General features: G+C 41.7%; 1 protein-coding gene across 1 annotated transcript in view; it reads left to right on the plus strand.

The window, feature by feature from the left end:
* Positions 1-174, plus strand: part of LOC115296439 (olfactory receptor 2J3-like) — an 11813-nt gene extending 11639 nt beyond the window's left edge. Inside the window, exon 3 of the mRNA XM_029944898.1 lies at positions 6-174. Coding sequence (XP_029800758.1) covers positions 6-174 — 169 coding nt within the window. The remainder of the gene's footprint in view (positions 1-5) is intronic.
* The last annotated feature ends 2160 nt before the right edge of the window (positions 175-2334 follow it).

Raw genomic sequence — 2334 nt, forward strand, 5'->3', positions numbered from 1 at the left:
ATTAGCATGTACCTTCAGCCTCCATCCTCCATCTCAAGAGACCAGCCCAAATCCATGGCACTCTTCTATGGAGTGGTGACCCCTGTCCTGAACCCTTTTATCTACACCCTGAGGAATAAAGAAGTAAAGGGGGCATTAGGCAACCTAGTCAGCATCATTTTTACCACCAAGTGACATCTGAAATTATTAACAGTTACAAAAGGTTTGTAGGGTTTTCTCTAGTCACTCTTTCTTGTCTCCTATTTCCTCAAATTTCACGTGTGATCTTCCAGAACAGATCAGTTTCTGATATTCAGTATAACTATGTTAGGCAAAGACACTTGACTTATACTTTGACATATAGTCAAAGATACTTGGAACCACGAAATGCACTGTTTGTGAAAATGTATTAAAAATAGTCTGCTCTGGTTGGTATACACTGAAATACTAATTGCATTAAGTAATAAAATATGTAATAATATAAATTAAAATGTAAACTCATTCATTCAAACTAATCATAAAACTGCATGGGAACTACTCATCAGTGCACTTTCGATTGCAGCTTTACCTGAGAAGCATTTCATCACACTCTGCCACAGTAGCCCATGTCTCGGTGGGCACTGGGCTAACCTGTGCATTCCACGTGGGGCACCCAACTCTTTAGTGCAACCATGAGTCTCCTTGTTTAATAAACAGGTTGCAGTGTTTCATATTTTTTTATTTTTTTAATAATAGTTTATTGTCAAATTGGTTTCCATATAACACCCAGTGCTTCTCCCCACAAGTGCCCCCACCATCACCACCACCCCCTCCCTCCTTCCCCTTCCCCCTTTAGTCCTTGGTTCATTTTCAGTATTCAGTAGTCTCCCATGATCTGTGTCCCTCACTCTCCCTCGCTCTCTTTCCCCATTCCTCTCCCCATGATCCCCTGCCAGGTCTCTCTTGTTAGACCTATGAATGCAAACATATGGTATCTATCCTCCTCTGCCTGACTTATTTTACTTAGCACGACACCCTCGAGGTCCATCCGCCTTGCTACAAATGGCCAGATTTCATTCTTTCTCATTGCCATGTAGTATTCCATTGTATATGCATATACCACAATTTCTCGACCCATTCATCAGTTGATGGACATTTAGGCTCTTTCCATGTTTTGGCTATTGTTGACAGTGCTGCTATGAACATTGGGGTACATGTGCTCCTATGCATCAGCACTTCTGTGTCTCTTGGGTAAATCCCTAGCAGTGCTATTGCTGGGTCATAGGGGACTTCTATCGATAGTTTTTTGAGGAGTCTCCACACTGTTTTCCAGAACGGCTGCACAAGTTTACATTGCCACCAGCAGTGTAGGAGGGTGCCCGTCTCTCCAAATCCTCGCCAGCATCTATAGTCTCTTGACTTGTTCATTTTAGCCACTCTGACCGGTGTGAGGTGGTATCTCAGTGTGGTTTTGATTTGAATTTCCCTGATGATGAGTGACGCTGAGCATCGTTTCATGTGCCTGTTGGCCATCTGGATGTCCTCTTTGGAGAAGTGTCTATTCATGTCTCCTGCCCATTTCTTCACTGGATCATTCATTTTTCGTGTATGGAGTTTAGTGAGCTCCTTGTACATTTTGGATACTAGCCCAGTATCTGATATGTCATTTGCCACTATCTTTTCCCATTCTGTCTGTTGCCTATTTTTTTTATTTTTTTTCTTTGCCTTTCAGAAGCTTTTTATCTTGATGAGGTCCCAGTAGTTCATTTTTGCTCTTGATTCCCTTGCCTCTGGGGATGTGTCGAGGAAGAAATTGCTGTGACTGAGGTCTAGGAGGCTTTTTCCTGCTTTTTCCTCAAGGGTTTTTATGGTGTCCTGTCTCACATTCAGATCCTTTATCCATTTTGAGTTTATTTTTGTGAATGGTGTCAGAAAGTGGTCTAATTTCATTTTTCTACATGTTGCTGTCCTGCTCTCCCAACACCATCTGTTGAAGAGGCTGTCTTTTTTCCATTGGACACTCTTTCCTGCTTTGACAAAGACTAATTGGTCATATACCTGTGGGTCCAGTTCTGGGTTCTCTGTTCTATTCCATTGGTCCATGTGTCTGTTTTTGTGCCAGTACCATACTGTCTTGATGATGACAGCTTTGTAATAGAGGCTAAAGTCTGGGATTGTGATGCCTCCCGTTTTGGTTTTCTTCGTCAATATTACTTTGGCTATTCGGGGTCTTTTGTGGTTCCATATGAATTTTAAGATAGTTTGCTCTAGCTTTGAGAAGAATGCTGGTGCAACTTTGATGGGGATTGCATTGAATGTGTAGATTGCTTTGGGTAATAATGACACTTTAACAATGTTTATTCTTCCAATCTATGA

Source organism: Suricata suricatta, chromosome 7, assembly GCF_006229205.1.
Source record: "Suricata suricatta isolate VVHF042 chromosome 7, meerkat_22Aug2017_6uvM2_HiC, whole genome shotgun sequence".
NCBI classification, from domain to species: Eukaryota; Metazoa; Chordata; class Mammalia; order Carnivora; family Herpestidae; genus Suricata; species Suricata suricatta.